Source organism: Stenella coeruleoalba (genome assembly GCF_951394435.1).
Source record: "Stenella coeruleoalba genome assembly, chromosome: 6".
Taxonomy (NCBI): Eukaryota; Metazoa; Chordata; class Mammalia; order Artiodactyla; family Delphinidae; genus Stenella; species Stenella coeruleoalba.
This window is the reverse complement of record NC_137151.1, coordinates 3362518-3383501: the sequence shown is the minus strand read 5'-3', so window position 1 is coordinate 3383501 and position 20984 is coordinate 3362518. Positions and strand designations below refer to the sequence as shown.

At 36.7% G+C, this 20984-nt stretch overlaps 1 protein-coding gene across 1 annotated transcript in view; it reads right to left on the bottom strand.

Annotated features, from left to right (window-relative positions):
- The window catches only part of OCA2 (OCA2 melanosomal transmembrane protein), a gene marked incomplete at both ends in the record, with an annotated part of 232040 nt that overhangs the window by 63088 nt on the left and 147968 nt on the right, over nt 1-20984 (bottom strand). The window contains one exon of the mRNA XM_079924777.1: nt 7102-7229. Within this exon, the coding sequence (XP_079780903.1) occupies nt 7102-7229 (128 nt within the window). The remainder of the gene's footprint in view (nt 1-7101; nt 7230-20984) is intronic.

The window sequence follows — 20984 nt, the reverse complement described above, 5'->3', positions numbered from 1 at the left end:
TTGGAAGTTTTAGTCACAGCAATCAGAGAAGAAAAAGAAATAAAAGGAATCCAAATCAGAAAAGAAGAAGTAAAGCTGTCACTGTTTGCAGATGACTATATGTATATGTATATGTATGATACTATACATAAAGAATACTAAAGATGCTACCAGAAAACTACTAGAGCTAATCAATGAATTTGGAAAAGTAGCAGGATACAAAATTAATGCACAGAAATCTCTTGCATTCCTATACACTAATGATGAAAAATCTGAAAGAGAAATTAAGGAAACACTCCCATTTACCATCACAATAAAAAGAATAAAATACCTAGGAATAAAGCTACGTAAGGAGACAAAAGACCTGTATGCAGAAAACTATAAGACACTGATGAAAGAAATTAAAGGTGATACAAACAGATGGAGAGATAATACAAACAGATGGAGAGATATACCATGTTCTTGAATTGGAAGAATCAACATTGTGAAAATGACTATACTACCCAAATCAATCTACAGATTCAATGCCATCCCTATCAAACTACCAAGAGCATTTTTCACAGAACTAGAACAGAAAAGTTCACAATTTGTATGGAAACACAAAAGACCCCTAATATCCAAAGCAATCTTGAGAAAGAAAAACAGAGCTGGAGGAATCAGGCTCCCTGACTTCAGACTATACTACAAATCTACAGTAATCAAAACAGCATGGTACTGGCACAAAAACAGAAATATAGATCAAGGGAACAGGATAGAAAGCCCAGAGATAAACCCACGCACATATGGTCACCTTATTTTTGATAAAGGATGCAGGAATATACAATGGAGAAAAGACAGCGTCTTCAAAAAGTGGTGCTGGGAAAACTGGTCAGCTACATGTAAAAGAATGAAATTAGAACACTCCCTAACACCATACACAAAAATAAACTCAAAATGAATTCAAGACCTAAATGTAAGGCCAGACACTATTAAATGTTTAGAGGAAAGCATAGGTAGAACACTCTATGACATAAATCACAGAAAGATCCTTTTTGACCCACCTCCTAGAGAAATGGAAATAAAAACAAAAATAAACAAATGGAACCTAAAGAAACTTAAAAGCTTTTGCACAGCAAAGGAAACCATAAACAAAACAACCCAGTGATGGGAAAAAATATTTGCAAATGAAGCAACTGACAAAGGATTAATCTCCAGAATTTACAAGCAGCTCATGCAGCTCAATATCAAAAAAACAATCAACTCAATCCAAAAATGGGCAGAAGACCTAATTAGACATTTCTCCAAAGAAGGTATACAGATTGCCAACAAACACATGAAAGGATGTTCAACATCACTAATCACTAGAGAAATTGAAATCAAAATTACGATGAGGGATCACCTCACACCAGTCAGAATGGCCATCATCAAGAAATCTAGAAACAATAAATGCTGGAGAGGGTGTGAAGAAGAGGGAACCCTCTTACACTGTTGGTGGGAATGTAAATTGATACAGCCACTATGAAGAACAGTATGGAGATTCCTTAAAAAACTAAAAATAGAACTACCATATGACCCAGCAATCCCACTACTGGGCATATACCCTGGGAAAACCATAATTCAAAAAGAGTCATGTACCACAATGCTCGATGCAGCTCTATTTACATAGGGCAGGACATGGAAGCAACCTAAATGTCCATTGACAGATGAATGGATAAAGAAGATGTGGCACATATATACAATGAAATATTATTCAGCCATAAAAAGAAATGAAATTGAGTTATTTGTAATGAGGTAGATGGACCTAAATTCTGTCATAGAGTGAAATAAGTCAGGAAGAGAAAAACAAATACAGTGTACTACATATATATGTGTGTGTATATATATATATATATATATATATATATATATATATATATATATGGAATCTAAAAACAAACCAGGTTCTGAAGAACCTAGGGGCAGGACAGGAATAAAGACGCAGACATAGAGAATGAACTTGAGGACATGGGGAGAGGTAATTGTAAGCTGGGATGAAGTGAGAGAGTGGGATGGACATATATACACTACTGAATGTAAAATAGATAGCTAGTGGGAAGCAGCCACAGAGCACAGGTAGATCAGCTCAGTGCTTTGTGACCACCTAGAGGGGTGGGATAGGGAGGGCTGGAGGGAGATGTAAGAGGGAGGAGATATGGGAATATATGTAAATGTATAGCTGATTCATTTTGTTATAAAGCAGAAACTAACACACCATTGTAAAGCAATTATACTCCATTATAGATGTTAAAAATAATAAAATAAAATAGGAAGACCTATGTGTCAAAGGGAGCAAGAAGAAACCAGGGGCCGAGAATTCAGTAAAAAGAAGCTTGTTGGAAATTGATTTTCTTCTGGCTAGCTGAGTAACCTGAGAAAGTTTTTAAAGGCTGGGAATTTTAAGGACATACACTTCTACAAGGGAAGAAGAGGATGATAATGAAAACAAAATATCTTTGTCACTGAGAGAATAGACATTTTTAGATGAATTGCAGTACAAACTAAATCTTAGAAACTAGGGTCTATAAGGATTCCCAGCTTTAAAAAAAAAAAATAAAGAACATATTTCCAATGTAAGAGTTTATCCAATGATTTAATATGGAAAAAAGGAAAATTAATGAAATTAGAATTTCATTTTTTTAAAGATCAAAAAATTTTCTAACTTTTCCTAGACTAATCAAGAAAGCAGACAGAAGACAGAAATCATTAAAATCAGAAATGGAAAAGGGAATATCACTAATGACTTCACAGAAATAAAAAGCATTAGATGCAATATTATAAACAACTTATGCCAAAAATTAAGAAAACTTGGATGAAATAGACAAGTTCATAGAAGACAAAATTTAGTAATACTTACTCAAGAAGAAATGTTATACCTGAATAGGCCTAAGAAATTGAATTAGTAAAATCAAACACAAAACCTTCCCACAATTTAAATTCCAGGCCCAGATGGCTTCACTGGAAACTTTTATTGAATATTTAAAAACAGCCCTTCACAAATTCTTCTACAAAGAATACTCCTGAACTCATTCTGTTAGATTCATTCAGTGTTATGCTCATACCAAATCCAGACAAAATATCACATAAAAATAATAATGTAGACCAATATCCCACATGAATGTAGATGCAAAAATTCTCAACAAAATAATAGTAATCTACCTCAAAAACTTATTATACACCATGACCAAGTGAGATTTACTTCAGGAATACAAAGTAGATTTAACAGCTGAAAAACAGTTAATGTAGTATACCACATTAATAGATTCAAATTGATAGATTCAACATTAAAAATCATATGGTCATCTTAATAGATACAGATAAAACATTTGACAAAATCCAATATACATTACTGATAAAATTTCACAACAAACTAGGAATATATCCTAACTTTATCAACCTAATAAAGGATATCTATTTTTTAAAAAAAACCCTATATCTAACATTATGCATAATGGTGAAAAACTGAATACATTTCCCCTAAGATCAGAAAAAAGGTATGAATGTCAATACTCATCACTTCAACATTAAACTAGAGGTTCTGGCCAACAAGACAGGAAAAAAAGAAAAAGAAGGGAAAAGGAGGGTATTTGGAGGAGAGAGAGGAGGAGAGTGTGAGCTAGTTAAAGGCATTCCAATCAGAAAAGAAATTAAAATGTCTTTATTTGCGTATGACATGAAAGAAAATTCTAAACAGCTACTAGACTAATAAATGGGTTCAACAAGTTCACAGAACACAATGTTAATATTAAAAACTCAATTGTATCTCTATGTAATGTTAATATACAATCAGAATAAAGTTAAGAAAACAATTGTATTCAAAATAGCATCAAAAAATATAACACACATTTATAACCTTTATATACTACCTAAGGAGGCAAAATACCTGTACTCCAAAAACTGTAAGACGCTGATGAAAGAAGTCGAAGATGACAAACAGATGGAACAATATACCATGTTCTTGGGTTGGAAGAATCAATATTGTCAAAATGACTACACTACCCAGTGCAATCCCTATCAAATTGCCAATGGCATTTTTCACAGAACTAGAACAAACATTTTCTAAATTTGTATGGAGACACAAAAGACCCCAAATAGACAAAGCAATATTGAGAAAGAAAAACGGAGCTGAAGGAATCAGGCTCCCTGACTTCAGACTATACTACAAAGCAACAGTCATGAAAACAGTATAGTACTGGCACAAAAACAGAAATATAGTTCAATGGAACAGGATAGAAAGCCCAGAGATAAACCCATGCACATATGGTGTATGGTCACCTTATCTTGGACAAAGGAGGCAAGAATATACAATGGAGAAAAGAGAGCCCCTCCAATAAGTGGTGCTGGGAAAACTAGACAGCTACATGTAAAAGAATGAAATTAGAACACTTCCTAACACCATACACAAAAATAAATCAAAGACCTAAACATAAAGCTAGACACTATAAAACTCTTAGAGGAAAACATAGGCAGAACACTCCATGACATAAATCACAGCAAGATCCTTTATGACCCACCTCTTAGAGTAATGGAAATAAAATAAAAAATAAACAAATGAGACCTAATGAAACTTAAAATCTTTTGCACAGCAAAGCTTTTCTCCCATTCTGTGAGATAACCCACAGAATAGGAGAAAATATTTGCAAATGTTGAAACAGACAAAGGAATAATCTCCAAAATTTACAAACAGCTCATGCAGCTCAATATCAGAAAAACAAATGACCCACTGAAAAAATGGGCAGAAGACCTAAAGAGACATTTCTCCAAAGAAGACATACAGATGGCCATGAGACACATGAAAAGATGCTCAACATAGCTAATTATTAGAGAAATGCAAATCAAAATTATGAGATATCACCTCACACCAGTCAGAATGGCCATCATCAAGAAGTCTACAAAAAATAAATGCTGGAGAGGGTGTGGAGAAAAGGGAACCCTCCTACACTGTTGGTGTAAACTGGTGCAGCTACTACAGAGAAAAGCATGGTTCAAAAGGATTTTCCTCATATTTGCTTTTTAAAAAATTAAATACCTTTTCACACCTACTAGAATGTCTATAATCAAAAAGAATGGTATTATGTGACAGGGAGGATATAAAGAAACTGGAATCTACTACATTACTGACAGGAATGTAAAATGGTACAGCCACTGTGAAAAACATTTTGGCAGTTTTTAAAAAATATTTATTTATTTATTATTTGGCTGCATTGAGTCTTAGCTGCAGCACGTGGGATCTTCATTGCGGCATGTGGGATCTTTCACTGCAGCATGCAGGCTCTTTGTTGCAGAAGCACAGGCTTCTCTCTAGTTGTGGCATGCAGGTTCTAGAGCACACAGGCTCAGTAGTTGAGGTGCACAGCCTCTCTAGTTGTGGTACGCAGGCTTCAGAGCATGCAGGCTCAGGAGTTGTAGCATGCGGGCTCAGTAGTTGTGGTGCATGGGCTTTGGAGTGCTTGGGCTCAGTAGTTGTGGTGCTTGGGCTTAGTTGCTCTGCAGCATGTGGGATCTTAGTTCCCCATCCAGGGATTTAACCTACGTCCCCTTCATTGGAAGGCAGATTCTTAACCACTGGACCACCAGGGATGTCCCAGGCAGTTTCTTAAGAAGCTAAACTTATGATAAGACCTAACACCTACCTAAAAGAAATGAAAACATGTCCACATAAAGACATACACAAATATACACAGATGTTTATGAAAATAGGTAAATAAAATATGGTATATCCATATAGTGGAATGCTATTCAGCAATAAACAAAATGAGACTAAGATATATACCAGAACATGGATGAACCTCAACATCATTATTCTAATTTAAAGAAACCAGACAGAAAATGGTACACAGTATAGGATTCCTTTTAGATGAAATGTACAGAAAAGGCACATCAAAAGACAGAAAAAAGATTAGTGATTGCCTAGAGCTGGAGTTAAGAGCTAGAATTGACTATAAATTGGTGTAAGGGTCATAGGGATAAAACGTTCAAAATTTACTAAAAATCATTAAACTATAAAGTTAAAATGAGTGAATTTTATGATATATAAATTATATTTTAAGTTGCTTTAAAAATTCCAGTGTTTATCCCATCAAGACAAAGAGAAGTATATGCCAAAGAGAAGTATATGCCATTGAGAACAATATGTCAAAAACCCAGATGAGATAGCAATTTACACCTTGAATAAGCATGTAATTGAGGCAGGGACTCTCAAAAGCCAATCAGGAAACAGTAACCAGAATTTTCCCCCCAGTAGTCCTCATATTCTGTGTGTAAAGAAGACTCAGAATAGAAAAGGTGAAGTTTTTGAGTAGGAAACAGATGAAGTAGAATATGATTCATGACTCCCTGACATATTCGGAGGGCCTATGTGAGTCATTTGATTACACATCTATGCAATCTATTATGAGTTAAAGACATAGATTTCAATGATTCAAGGGACCTGTTTTTAAAAAATTAGGGGAAAAAAGCCAAAGTCTGAATCAAGAGAATAATGAATATTGAATGGGTCTGTCATCAATAAATTAAGGTAATTAATGTGAAACATTTGGATCCTTTGGGGAGTAGTAGTCTTGTACATCAGTAAAGCTTTGCATTTGAGGAGGACAGAAGTTTATAAATGAAGTCTCAAGATTAAAAAGTATTGTGAATAATTTTGTAACAACAATTATAACTAAATAAAGCAATACATATTATTCATTCTTTTCTTTGATGTAGTCTTTTCCATCATAACAGAATATTTACTTAAATATTACACAAAATGGAATAGATTATCAAAATAACATTTCCCTGTACTTTCTGTAACAAGTCATTTTGCCCCAAAATTAGAGTAAATTCTACTGTACTTTGTAACAAATGAAATTAGAACAAGTTTACGAACCACAAACATTATGCAAGAAAAAAACAGCAACCAAATAAATCAATTTATTAAATAATATTTAGGTGCCTGAGATAAAAGTTGATTTAACTTAAAATAGTCTAATTTCAACCCCCATAATTTTCCACTTAGTGAATATGTAGAAAGACTTACAGACTTTGGGCTTTCTTCATTCACTAAACAAAATGTGAAATCTAAAAATCAGACAAGATCATATTGCAAAAGTTCAACTAAAGTCTTACCTCCATCAGAACAAAGAGTGCTGCAAAGAATAGAAGGGTTGCCCATTCTACTCTGTGTAGAATTATCTCAAAATCATGGATATCAGCTAAAATTAGCAACCAGATGGCACCCAGAATAGCAATCCACCCTGAAAACCAAATAAACAGAGTTATAGATGTAGTTCAATTGTTAAAACGCTAATTCTTCATCTTCGGATTGCTTTCTTAAATTGAAGATAATTGATATTCTGCAAACTGAACATGCTTAAAACGTACAATTTGTATTTTGGGTAATGTATATACCAAAGAAACCAACACAACAAGCAGGAAAATGAATATATCCACCACACCAACAGTTTACTCATGCCCATGTTCTTTTCTCCCTCTCCCGCCTCCTGTCACCAGACCCCACCCCAGGAAACCATTCATCTCTTTTCTTAAATGTAATCATATAGTTTTTTTGTTTGTTTGTTTGTTTTTTGCGGTACGCAGGCCTCTCACTGTTGTGGCCTCTCCCGTTGCGGAGCACAGGCTCTGGACGCGCAGGCTCAGCGGCCATGGCTCACGAGCCTAGCCGCTCCCCGGCATGTGGGATCTTCCCGGACTGGGGTATGAACCCGTGTCCCCTGCATCGGCAGGCGGACTCTCACTGCGCCACCAGGGAAGCCCCTAGTATGTATTTTTTATCTGACTGCTTCCATTCAGCACAATTATTTTAAGATTCTTCAGTGTTGGTGTGTGGACCAATAGTCATTCTTCTTTATTGTTTAGTATGGCATGGTATGGCTATGCCACAATGTACATACTCATTCACCTTGATGGACATTTGCACTGCTTCCAGTGTTTGGCTATTACAAATGAATGTGCTCTGAACTTTCATATAAATTATCTATATGTACATTATGCTTTCAGTTCCCTTGGGTCAATATCTAGGAATGGAATGGTTGGATCATATAATAGGCTAGTATTATGGAATATTTATGTTTTAAGAAACTGTGGGACTGTTTCCCAAAATGGTTGTAACATTTTACAATCCCACCACTAGTATATGAGAATTCCAGTTTCTCCATATTTTCAACACTTAACTTTTTTGATTTTTGACATTACAGTGGGTATGAAATGGTATCTCATTGTGATTTCAAATTGTATTTCTCTAGTGACTAATGATGTTGAGCATCTTTTCGTGTACTTATCTGTCATCCATATATGTTCTTTTGTGAAGTTTTTGTTCAAATAGGCTGAACAAATATTTTTTCTGAGTAGAGCAAATAAAACTCAAAATAAGTAGAATAAAAATGTGCTGGATCAGAAATAAATGAAATAGAAAAATATTAGAGAAAAGCAATGATACCAAAACTTGGTTCTTTTAGGAGATCAAGAAGATTGATAAAACTTAGCCAGTCTAAATAGGACAAAAAGACAAAGGGGAAAAATGCTAATATCAAGAATAAGATCAGTGATATGGCTATAGATTATACAGGCATAAAAAGAGTACTAGTTTTCTATAGCTGCCATAACAAATTACTACAAATGTAGTGGCTTAAAATAGCACCTCCTTATTATATCACATTTTTCATAGGTCAGAAGTATGATGAGCTTGGTTGGGCCTCTAGTTAGAGCTTCAAAACAAAGGCAAGGTTTTGGCAGGCTGCATTCCTTTCTGGAGGCTTCAGGACAAAAACTGTTTCCCTGCTTATTTGGGTGGTAGACATAATTCAATTCAAACTGAGGTCCCCATTTCCTCACTTGCTGACACCCAGGAGTTGTTCTCAGTTTCTAGAGGCCACCCACATTCCCTAGCTCATGATCCCTTTCCTCCATCTTCAAATCCAGCAATGGTGGGTCAAGTCAAGTCACTCTCACAATTCAAATCTCTCCTGTTTCTTCTTCTGTTGTATGTCTCTAACTGACTCTCCTCTTTTCCACTTCCATTTTAAGGGCCTATGTCATTACATTGGGCACACCTGGATAATCCAGGAAAATTTCCCTATCTTAAGGTTTATAACCTTAATTTTACCTGCAAAGTCCCTTCTATCATGTAACATAACATACACAGGTATTAACATCAGGAATTAGAATGTGGACACCTTTGAGGGACCATGTATAGATTACTTTGGGAAGAACTGGCATTTTAACAATATACAGTCTTCTTATCTATTAATGTGGTATATGTCTCCATATATTAAGGTCTCCTTTAGTTTTTCCTAAGAATATTTTGTAGAAATCCCAGAATTCATATGGAAATTCAAATGACGTAGAATAGCCAATGCAATCTTGAAAAAAGAAGGACAAAATTGGAGAACATACATTACCTCACTTCAAGACTTATTTTAAAGTTATGGTCATCAAAACAGTGTAGTATTACATAAATATAGTCAAACTGATCAGTGGAGAGTCCAGAAATACACCCACAAGTTAAAGATCATCTGATTTGCAAGAAAAGTTCAACAATAGTTCAGTGAAGAAACTGTAATTTTTTCCATAAATGGTAAAATTTTTTTTTACTTTGATCGGTTTATTAAATCATACATGAAAGTTAGCTACATGGACAATAAGCCTAAATGTAAAATTTATAACTTTAAAACTTCTAGAATAAACATAGACAAAAACTTCTTTGATCTCAGGGGAGTTTTCTTAGATACACTAAAAGCATGTATCCATAAAAGAAAATTTTCATAAATTGGACTTTATCAAAATAATAAATTCCTGCTTTTCAAGTAACTGTTAAGAAAAATCAGACAAGCCTGAAATAGGAGAAAATATCTGTAAATCATCTAGGACTCATATCTAGAATGCATTTTCTGAATTCTCAAAACTCAAAAATGAGTAAACAACCCAATTAAAATGGGGAATATTTTGAACAGACACCTCACCAAAGAAGATAAAAGGATGGCAAACAAGCACATGAAAAGATGCTGAATATCACTAGTCACCAGGGAAATGCAAAGTAAAACCACATGACATTTCACTATGTACCTTAGAATGTATGAAGTCAAAAAGATCAACCAAACTAAGTGTTGACAAGGATATGGAGGAACTGGAAATCTCTTACACTGCTGGTAGAATTGTAAGATGGCATAACCACTTTGGGAAACAGTTTGGTAGTTTTCAAAAACGTTATTCATAAATCCACTACATGTTCCAACCATTACACTTTTAGGTATTATCCCAAGAAAAATTAAAGTATATGATGATACAAACAATCGAACACAAATATTCACTGTAGTTTTCATTGTCATAGTCAAGTCAAACTATCCAATAGTCATCAATAGGTGAATGGATGTATAAATTGTGGCATAGTCAAACCATAGAATACTACTCATCAATAAAAAGGATGGACTACTGATGTACGCTGCCACATGGATAAATCTTATAACAGTTATGCTGAATGAAAGAAGTCAGACCAAAAAATACTGCATATACAATTTTATTTGGTTGTGCTGGGTCTTAGTTGCAGCAGGCAGGCTCCTTAGTTGCAGCTTGTGGGTTCCTTAATTGTGGCTCACCAGCTCCTTAGTTGCAGCATGTGGGTTCCTTAGTTGTGGCATGTGAACTCAGTTGTGGCATGCATGTAGGATCTAGTTCCCTAACCAGGGATTGAACCCAGATCCCCTGCATTGGGAACACAGAGTCTTATCCACTGTGCCACCAGGGAAGCCCCCCATATACAATTTTTTATATAAACCTCTAGAAAATGCAAATAGCAGGCTCTGACAAACTACAGCCCATGGGTCAAATCTGGCCTGCTGCCTGTTTTTATAAGTAATTTTTATTGGAACACAACACAATCATTCATTCACACATTTTCTATGGCTGCCTTAACATTGCAGCTGCAGTGTTGAGTGTTTATAACAGAGTGTATGGCCTACATAGCCTCAAATATTTACTACCTCTAGCCCTTCACAAAAGCTTCCCCACATCTGATCAATAGTGACAGAAATCAAATCAAAGACTGCCTGTGGAGAGAGGTGCTGGGAGAGTCAGGAGAGAGGGACTTCAAAGAGGTCTAAAAAAACTTTTGGCATGATGCCTGCTCTGCTCTTCATCAGGGAGAGGGCTAGACACTTCATCTCTAATCATTCTGTGTCTGATGCCAACTCTAAGGCTCACAGAATTTTACTAGAATATTTGCCATCTTTGGGTTCATTGTTAATGTTTCTTGCAAAGTGAACTAAAAGTTCAAATAATTATGACATCATCAGATTAATGAAACAGGTTGCACAAACTGATTTGTGCTTGCTTGTAACAGTGTATTTAATAGATATTTCTGTGTATGGTTTTCACTAAACCATTACACCTTCAAAAGTTAGAGGTTACTGTTGTCCACCAGAAAGATAGAGGAGTTCTCCAAGGAGAAGCAGAAAACTATTCATTACAAAAAGAAAAGCATTGAGACTTCAATTGTTTACATATTTGAGGGAAAAAATCTCTTGAATAAGAATTATCTGGGTGAATCAAGTATCCTGTCAACCAACAATTCTTGACAATTCTCCACCTTTCATTTAAAATAATATTAAAATTTTATGTGCTGATTCCAATTTTTTATTACCCTTATTTTACCTTTGAGGGCATAAATATAAATTATCTTCTGGAAAACAATAGTTATTGCATATGACCTACAGAATTTGAATATGTATATTCAAATTACCCCTTGTCTACTACTATCCTTCCTAATTTCTGTTTTCCAAAGTGTACCCAGTTCCATACTCTTGAAAGACCAGTCTTCTTACACGTCAGAGGATACTCCTAGTCATCTCATCCTCACTGTGTGTCCCTTTAAGCTCTTCTATATGCCACTCTTGGATGCCTGTTATGTGCCAGGTTCTGAGCATAAGGGTTATGGATGGAAATATAAGCAAGATACCATGTGGATTTCAAAAGGTTTACCATCCAGTGGAGAACACACATCTATAGGTAAACAGTTGTACTGGATATAACAGTGTGTGTACATACAAGCAGTTAGGGAGCAGCCAGAAAGAGTAACAATGTGGTGGCTGAAATAAAGTTTCACAAAGAAGGTGATATTCAGGCAATATCTTAGAGGTTGAATATAACTTTCCAAGTAAAGAGGGAAAGGGCATTCAAGACAAAGGTAAAAATATATCCAAGGACAGAGCACTTAAGAAGGAAGATGTCAGAGTGACATCAGCAAAATGGTGGATAGGCAGTTCTAAGCTCTTATCTTCTATAGAAATATCCCCAAACAAGCAGAAACTATTAAAGCTAAGATTTAGCTTTTGCTATTGTTGTATTTATTTATTTAGTTTTGATTTTTAGCTCCTGACTTTCAAGGAAATCTCTGTAAAAACACTAGCTGAACACACTAAGGAACACAGAATTCAGTGACCATGGATGACAAGAAATATAGCCTATGCAAAAATAGTTTGGGAAAGTCACAAAACAAATGGACTACTACAGCCTTCAGCAATTCAAAATAAAAACAGCAAACTCTGGGAAAAGGGCCAAGGAACAATTACCATATTATAATATTCAAATGTCCCATTTTCAACAACACAAGGCACACAAAGAAATAGGCACGGAGGTGGTGCCACAGGAGCATGCAGAGGTTTGTCTCCCAGTGAGAGGGCCCTGGTTCCACCAAATCCACACCTCAGCTTAGCACTGGATCTGGGACAGACAGGTCCTGGGAGAAGACTATCACAGAGAAAGTCTAGGTCTCAGGCAGCAATGCAACCACCTCAAATCTTGCAGCCACAGTGTCCTGATCCACCCAGCCCCAGCCTACTCTATACCACAGTCTTGCACTAGATCTGGGATGAACACAAGAGGGGAATGGATGGTACCTTGGGCTGTTTCTGAGCAGAACCGTGGCTTCCTACACATGTGGCACATAGATCCTTTGTGACTGCAAGGGCCTTACTTGCTCCAGAAATTACCTCCTTTGGGGCAGGCCATGTACTCAAGGGCAACAGAACCTGATTGAACTGACCCTCAGGGCTTCTACTCCAACACTAGGGAGCAGACCACACCCTGGACAGGGGGGCAACAGGCACAGAGCAGAGAGGAAGTCCCACCTCACATCCTATACAGACTTTATATCCCCCAACAACAACCACACACCCTATCAAGGGAATATTGGCTAGCACACCCTGAGGAAAAACAAAGCTTGCATCCATATCAAAACCAGACCTCCCACCAAAGACATTGGACATACACAGTCTACACAGGGAAACTCCCACATAAAAACACCCATTCAAGACCAGAGTAGATAACTATTTCTCCTAAATTCATATAGACAGAGAAAGTAAAAAGTCAGAGGAAGTACTCCAAATTAAAGGAGCAAGAGAAATCCCCTGAAAAAATAAATAATGATACAAAGTTCATCAGCCTACCAGGTGTCAAGTTCAAAAAGGTGGTAAGAAAAATGCTAACTGAATTAAGAAATATTTTCAATAGAATGCAGATCACTGTAACAAGGAACTAGAAACTATAAAGATGAACTAGTCAAAAATAGACAATTCAGTTACTGAGATAAAAACCAATCTAGAAATAATGAATAGCAGACTAAATGACACAGAAGAACAAATAAGTTATCTGGAAGATAAAATAATGGAAATCATCCAATCAGAACAGCAGACAGAAAGACAAATTTAAAAAATGAAAGCAACATACAAGATCTATGGGATAATATAAACCATGCCAAGCTATGCATAATAAGAATTCAAGAAGAATGAGAGAGAGAAAAAGGGATTGAATGTATTTGAAGAAATCATGGCTGAAAACTTCCCAAACCTTAAGAAGGAAATGGATATCCAGTTACAGGAAGCACAGAAGGTCCCAAACAAGATGAACCCAAACAGACCCACACCAAGACATATCATAATTAAAATGGCAAAAATTAAAGACAAAAAGAGGATTCTAAGGCAGCAAGAGAAAACAAAGAGTCAGTTAAAAGGGAACCCCTATAAGGTTATCAGTTGATTTCTCTGGAGAAACTTTGTAGGCCAGAAAGGAGTGGCATGATATATTTAAAGTCCTGCCAGGGAAAAACTTGCAACCTAGGATACTCTACCCAGCAACCTTATCATTTAGATTAGAAGAAGAAACTAAGAATTTCTCAGACAAGCAAAATCTAAAAGAACTCATCAATACTAAACCTAACCAAAATGAAATATTGAAATATCTTCTCTAAATAGAAAAGAAGCAAGCATCCATAGGAAAGGGAAAATTCCATTAGGAAAGGCAAATATATAGTAAGGATTGAAGATCATGTAAATAAGCCAGTAGGTAGATTAGAAAACAATTTAAAAACCATAAAAGGGATTATAACTACAATAAACAGGAAAAGGATAAACATGAAGATGTAAAATAGAAAAACAAATACACAAAATGTGGGGAAGAGAGTACAAAAATGTATATCTTTTAGAATATGTTTGAACTTGAAAGATTATAAATTTAAAGCAAGTAGATATAGTTATGGGTAAACATACTTGAACTTCATGGTAACCACAAATAAAAAACATATACTGATTCACAAAAACCAAAAAGAAAGGAACTCAAAGATACTACAAAAGAAAATCAAAACACAAAAGGAAAAACAAAATGAAGAAGAAATGAACAAAGAAGAACAGCAAAAGCAACTGGAAATCAAGGATTAAAATGGCAATAAGTACATACCTATCAATAATTACTTTAAATGTCACTGGACTAAATGTTCCCATCAAAAGACACAGAGGAACATATTGGATTAAAAAAAGGAAAAAAAAAAAAGCACTTACAATATGATGCTTTCAAGAGACTCACTTCAGGGTGAAAGACACACACAGACTAAAAGTGAGGAGATGAAAAAGTATATTTCATGCAAAGAAATATATTTCATTACAAGAAAAAAATATAGTTCATTACAAGAAAGCAGAGATAGCAATATTCATTGGACAAAATAGACTTTAAAAGAAAGTTATAACAAAAGGCAAATAAGGGCATTATATAATGGTAAAGGGATCAATACAAGAAGAGGATATTACACTCATTAACATACGCACCCAATAGAGAAACACCTAAATATACAAAGCAAACACTAACAGACATAAAGGGAAAAACTGTAAATAATGTAATAATATTAGGGGAATTTAACACCCCACTGACAGCAATAGACAATCATCCAGACAGAAAATCCATAAGGCAACAGAGGCCCTAAATGACACAATAGAACACATGGACTTAATTGATACCTACAGGACACTACATCCAAAAAAATGCAGAATACACATACTTTTCAAGCACACATGGAATGTTCTCTAAGATAGACCATGTACTAGGTCACAATACAAGCCTCAAAAAATTTAAGAAGATGAAAATTATTTCAAGTTCTTTCCTAACCACAGTGGTATAAAACTAGAAATCAACTACAGAAAAAAAACAGGAAATGAAGGAACACATGGAGACTAAACAACATGTTACTAAGAAAAAAAAAACACTGGGTCAATGATGAAATCAAAGAAGAAATAAGAAAATTACAAGACAAACGAAAATGAAAACACACTTTACAAAATCTATGGGATGTAGCAAAAGCAGTTCTAAGAGGAAAATTCATAATGATACAGGCCTTCCCCAAGAAACAAGAAAAATCTCAAATAAACAACCTAACCTACCACCTAAAAGAAGAACAAACAAAACCCAAAGTCAGCAGGAGGAAATAATAAAGATCAAAGAGGAAATAAAATAGAGATCATAAAAACAATAAAATAGATCAATAAAACCAAGAGCTGGTTTTTGAAAAGAGGAAAAATATTGACAAATCTATAGCCAGGCTCACCAAGAAGAAAAGAGAGAGGACAAAAATAAACAAAATGGGGGAACGAGGGGAAGATGGCGGAAGAGTAAGACTTAGAAATCACATTCCACCCCACAGATACACCAGAAAAACATCTACACATGGAACAACTCCTACAGAACACCTGCTGAACGCTGGCAGAAGACCTCAGACCTCCCAAAAGGCAAGAAAGACCCCATATACCTGGGTAGGGAAAAGAAAAAAGAAAAAACAGAGACAAAAGAATAGGGACGGGACCTGCACAAGTGGGAGGGAGCTGTGAAGGAGGAAGGGTTTCCACACACTAGGAAGCCCGTTCACGGGCGAAGACTGTGGGTGGCGGAGGGGGAAAGCTTCAGAGCCGCGGAGGAGAGCACAGCAACAGGGGTGCAGAGGGCAAAGCGGAGAGATCCCTGCACAGAGGATCAGTGCCGACCGGCACTCACCAGCCCGAGAGGCTTGTCTACTCACCCACTGGGGCAGGCAGGGCTGAGAGCTGAGGCTCGGGCGTCAGTCACAGCACAGGGAGAGGACTGGTGTTGGCGGCGTGAACACATCCTGCAGGGGATTAGTGCACCACGGCTAGCTGGGAGGGAGTCTGGGGAAAAGTCTGGACCTGCCAAAGAGGCAAGAGACTTTTCTTCCCTCTTTGTTTTCTGGTGTGCGAGGAGAGGGGATTCAGAGCACTGCTTAAAGGAGCTCTAGAGACAGGCGTGAGCCACGGCTAAAAGAGCAGACCCCACAGACGGGCATGAGACGCTATGGCTGATGCAGCCGCCACCAAGAAGTCTGTGTGCGAGTGTCCCCACTTGCCACAACTAGAGAAAGCCCTTGCACAGAAACGAAGACCCAACACAGCAAAAATAAATAAATAAATTATTAAACTCCTACTCCCCCCCCAAAAAAAAAGAAGCCTGTGTGCGAGCACAGGTCACTATCCACAACCCTCTTCCAGGGAGCCTGTGCAGCCCGTCACTGCCAGGGTCCCGGGATCCAGGGACAACTTCCCTGGGAGAATGAACGGTGCGCCTCAGGTTGCTGCAACGTCATGCTGGCTTCTGTGGCTGCAGGCTCATCCTGCACTCCGTACCCCTCCCTCCCCCCAGCCTGAGTGAGCCAGATTCCCCGAAGCAGCTGCTCTTTTAAACCGGTCCTGTCTGAGCGAAGAACAGACGCCCTCCGGCGACCTACAAGCAGAGACCAGGGCCAAATCCAAAGCTGAGCCCCGGGGGCTGTGAGAACAAAGAAGAGAAAGGGAAATCTCTCCCAGCAGATTCAGAAGCAGCGGACTACAGCTCCACAATCAACTTGATGTACCCTGCTCCTGTGGAATACATGAATAGACAACGAATCATCCCAAATTGAGGAGGTGGACTTTCAGAGCAAGATTTATTATTTTTCCCCTTTTCCTCTTTTTGTGAGTGCATATGTGTATGCTTTTGTGTGAGATTTTGTCTGTATAGCTTTGCTTCCACCATTTGTCCAGGGGTTCTATCAGTCTGTTTTTTTTTTTCTAGAAAAAAAATTTTTTTCTAAATAAAAATTTTTATTTTAATTATTTTATTTTATCTTACTTTATTTTATTTTACTTTCTTTCTTTCTTTCCTTCCTTCCCTCCTTCCTTCCTCCCTCCCTCCCTTCTTTCTTTCTTTCCTCCTTTCTTTCTTTGTTTCTTTCTTTCTAATTTTTCTCACTTTTAATCTGAGCCGTATGGATGAAAGGCTCTTGGTGCTGCAGCCAGGAGTCAGTGCTGTGCCTCTGAGGTGGGAGAGCCAACTTCAGGACACTGGTCCACAAGAGACCTCCCAGCTCCACATAATATCGAACGGCAAAACTCTCCCACAGATCTCCATCTCAACACCAGCACCCAGCTTCACTCAATGACCAGCAAGCTACAGTGCTGGACACCCTATGCCAAACAACTAGCAAGACAGGAACACAAACCCACCCATTAGCAGAGAGGCTGCCTAAAATCCTAATAAGTCCACAGACACCGCAAAACACACCACCAGACGTGGACCTGCCCACCAGAAAGACAAGATCCAGCCTCATCCACCAGAGCACAGGCACTAGTCCCCTCAACCAGGAAGCCTACACAACCCACTGAACCAACTTTAGCCACTGGGGACAGACACCAAAAACAACGGGAACTACGAACCTGCAACCTGCAAAAAGGAGACCCCAAACACAGTAAGGTAAGCAAAATGAGAAGACAGAAAAACACACAGCAGATGAAGGAGCAAGATAAAAACCCACCAGACCAAACAAATGAAGAGGAAATAGGCAGTCTACCTGAAAAAGAATTGAGAATAATGATAGTAAAGATGATCCAAAATTTGGAAATAGAATGGACAAAATGGAAGAAACATTTAACAAGGACCTAGAAGAAATAAAGATGAAACAAGCAACGATGAACAACACAATAAATGAAATTAAAAATTCTCTAGAAGGAATAAATAGCAGAATGACTGAGGCAGAAGAAAGGATAAAGTGACCTGGAAGATAAAAGAGTGGAAATAACTAAAGCAGAGCAGAAAAAAGAATGAAAAGAATTGAGGACAGTCTCAGAGACCTCTGGGACAACATTAAATGCACCAACATTCGAATTATAAGGGTCCCAGAAGAAGAAGAAAAGATAAAGAGATTGAGAAAATATTTGAAGAGATTATAGCTGAAAATTTCCCTACCACGGGAAAGGAAATAGTCAATTGAGTCCAGGAAGTGCAGAGAGTCGCATACAGGATAAATCCAAGGAGAAACACAGCAAGACACATATTAATCAAACTATCAAAAATTAAATACAAAGAAAAAATATTAAAATCAGCAAGGGAAAAGCAACAAATAACATACAAGGGAATACGCATAAGGTTAACAGCTGATCTTTCAGCAGAAACTCTGCAACCCAGAAAGGTGTGGCAGGATATACTCAAAGTGATGAAAGAGAAAACCAAAAACCAAGATTACTCTATACAGCAAGGATCTCATTCAGATTCAACGGAGAAATTAAAACCTTTACAGACCAGCAAAAGCTAAGGGAATTCACTACCACCAAACCAGCTTTACAACAAATGCCAAAGGAACTTCTCTGGGCAGGAAACACAAGACAAGAAAAAGACCTACAATAACAAAACCCAAAACAATTAAGAAAATGGTATTAGGAACATACATATCGAAAATTACCTTAAATGTAAATGGATTAAGTGTTCAAACCAAAAGACATACACTGGCTGAATGGATAGAAAAACAAGACCTGTATATATGCTCTCTACAAGAGACCCACTTCAGACCTAGGGACACGTACAGACTGAAAGCGAGGTGATGGAAAAGGATATTCCATGCAAATGATAATCAGAGGAAAACTGGAGTAGCAACTCTCATATCAGACAGAATAGACTTTAAAATAAAGACTACTACAAGACACTTAGAAGGACACTACATAATGATCAAGGGATCAATCCAAGAAGATATAACAATTGTAAACATTTATGGACTCAACATAGGAGAACCTCGATACATAAGGCAAATGCTAAAAGCCATAAAAGGGGAAATTGACAGTAAAACAATCATACAGGGGACTTTAACACCCTACTTTCACCAATGGAGAGATCACCCAAAATGAAAATAAATAAGGAAACACAATCTATAAATGACACATTAAACAACATGGACTTAATTGATATTTATAGGATATTGCATCCAAAAACAACAGAATACATTTTCTTCTCAAGTACTCATGGAACATTCTGCAGGATAGATCATATCTTGGGTAACAAATCAAGCCTTGGTAAATTTAAGAAAATTGAAATCATATCAATTATCTTTTCCAAATACAATGCTATAAAACTAGATGTCAAAAACAGGAAAAATCTGTTAAAAATACAAACACATGGAGGCTAAACAATACACTAATAAATAACCAAGAGATCACTGAAGAAATCAAAGAAGAAATCAAAAAATACCTAGGAACAAAAGACAATGAAAACAAGACAAGCAAAACCTATGGGATGCAGCAAAACCAATTCTAACAGGGAAGTTGATAGCAATACAATCCTACCTCAAGAAACAAGAAAATTCTCAAATAAACCACCTAAGCTTACATCTAAAGCAATTAGAGAAAGAAGAACAAAAAACCCCAAAGTTAGCAGAAGGAGAGAAATCATAAAGATCAGATCAGAAATACATGAAAAACAAATGGAGAAAATGATAGCAAAGATCAATAGAAGTATAAACTGGTTCTTTGAGAAGATAAACAAAATTGATAAGCCACTAGCCAGACTCATCAAGAAAAAAATGGAGAAGACTCAAATCAATAGAATTGGAAATGAAAAAGGAGAAGTAACAACTGACACTGCAGAAATACAAAGGATCATGAGAGATTACTACAAGCAACTTTATGCCAATAAAATGGACAACCTGGAAGAAATCGACAAATTCTTAGAAAAGCACAACCTTCCGAGACTGAACCATGAAGAAATAGAAAATATAAACAGACCAATCACAAGTAGTGAAATTGAAACTGTGAGTAAAAATCTTCCAACAAACAAAAGCCCAGGACCAGATGGCTTTAGAGCCCTATTCTATCAAATATTTAGAGAAGAGCTAACAACTATACTTCTCAAACTCTTCCAAAATATAACAGAGGGAGGAACACTCCCAAACTCATTCTATGAGGCCATCATCACCCTGATAACAAAACCAGACAAAGATGTCACAAAAAAAGAAAACTACAGGCCAATATCATTGATGAACATAGATGCAAAAATCCTCAACAAAATACTAGCGAACAGAATCCAACAGCACATTAAAAGGATCATACACCATGATCAAGTGGGGTTTATCCTAGGAATGCAGGATTCTTCAATATATGCAAATCAATCAACGTGATACACCATATTAACAAATTGAAGAATAAAAACCATATGATAATCTCAATAGATGCAGAAAAAGCATTCAACAAAATTTAATGCCCATTTATGATAAAAACCCTGCAGAAAGTAGGCATAGAGGGAACTTACATCAACATATTAAAGGCCATATATGACACATCCACAGCCAACATCATTCTCAATGGAGAAAAACCGAAACCATTTTCTCTAAGATCAGGAACAAGACAAGGCTGCCCACTCTCACC